This window comes from Oryctolagus cuniculus, chromosome 3, assembly GCF_964237555.1.
Source record: "Oryctolagus cuniculus chromosome 3, mOryCun1.1, whole genome shotgun sequence".
Classification (NCBI taxonomy): Eukaryota; Metazoa; Chordata; class Mammalia; order Lagomorpha; family Leporidae; genus Oryctolagus; species Oryctolagus cuniculus.
Genome location: NC_091434.1, coordinates 180322409 through 180323869, shown reverse-complemented (window position 1 = coordinate 180323869; position 1461 = coordinate 180322409). Strand labels below are relative to the sequence as shown.

General features: G+C 49.4%; 1 protein-coding gene across 1 annotated transcript; it reads left to right on the top strand.

Annotated features, from left to right (window-relative positions):
* Nucleotides 1-558: 558 nt before the first annotated feature.
* Nucleotides 559-1461, top strand: LOC100338230 (taste receptor type 2 member 143-like). Its single transcript, XM_008258114.1, has one exon. It carries the CDS (start codon nt 559-561, stop codon nt 1459-1461), a length of 903 nt encoding a protein of 300 aa, XP_008256336.1.

Below are 1461 nucleotides of genomic sequence, written 5' to 3'. Positions count from 1 at the left end.
GTGATGTTGCAGGCAAATGAAGGTCGGGGTGAAGGGGCCTTGTCCTGGTAATTCCTTGTGCATGGAGGTGACTTCCCGTTCCACCCATCTGGGAGGTGGGCCTTAATACAGTATACAGAGGCACTGACTATCAAATATTATCCCAAGACAGGAAGGGTTATGGTTCAGGGATGGAAATTAGGGTAACAGCAACTTTTGAGAGAAATTTAGGAAAGAAATAGTACAGTTAAAAGGCAATGTCCACATGCCAGTACTTTCAGTTACAGCCAGCTTCTCCATCCTGTTCACATTTCCCTGCATCTGAATCTGATAAAGAATAAGCAAATACTGGTTATGCAAACAGAGACAGGGTGTCATTGAGCTTAGAGCAATTTGCATGCAGAGAGAGATCGCAAGAATCTTCTTTTCAAATCCTGAGCTGGGACTGGGATTTTGTATGAATCTAAGGAGAGGGGTTTTGGGGTCTTTGCTCACAGCAGGTTGGTTTGACCGGAGGCTCTTTTTCCCTGTGGGTGTGTCCCAGCGCTCTGGAGTAGGAGCTGAACCTCCCTAGAGAAGATGTCTTCCACGTTCATCTTCATGGTCATCTTTTGCCTGGAGTCATTGGCTTCAATGTTGCAGAATGGCTTCATGGTTGCCACACTGGGCAGGGAGTGGGTAAGGCGCCGGGCACTGCCCACAGGTGAAATGATTGTGGCCTGCCTGGCTGCCTCTCGGTTCTGTCTGCATTTGATAGGCACTCTGAACAATTTCCTGGCCTCCTTTGGTTTTTCTCAGGCATGTGCATTTTTCAGCACTTTTTGGGAGTTTTTCAACTTTCTTACGTTCTGGCTCACTGCCGGGCTTGCTCTTCTCTACTGTGTGAAGATCTCGTCCTTCTCCCACCCCATCTTCTTCTGGCTGAAGTGGAGGATTTCTCGGATGGGGCCCAGGCTGCTGCTGGCCTCTCTGATCATATGTGTGCTGTCAGGCGTCTCATCCGTCTCTAGGACTGTAATTACTATTCAGATCATGGCCTCCCAGAGTTCCCATGGAAACAGCACCCTGGCTTATAGTCTACCTACCTTCTTTTTAAAGTATTTTATCTTTCATGGAGCCTTTTTATTGTCGATTCCATTCCTGTTGTTCCTGGTGTCCACCCTCTTGCTCATGTTCTCCCTGTGCCGGCATTTGGAGCGGATGAGGGGTCATAGGCTTGGCCCTCAGGATCCCAGCACCCAGGCTCACACTGTGGCCCTGAGATCACTTGCTTGCTTTCTCGTCTTCCACATGTTGTATTACTCACTCCTGATTACCGGCTGTGTGAAAGTCTCGGCATTCTGTCGTCAGTGGCCTTGGGCCTGGGAAGTGATTGTCTACGCGGGTCTCTTCCTGCACTCCACCATCCTGATCCTGAGCAGCCCCAAGCTGAGAAAGGCCCTGAAGACAAGGTTTGGGGGCATAAGTTCTGCCAGCTCATAA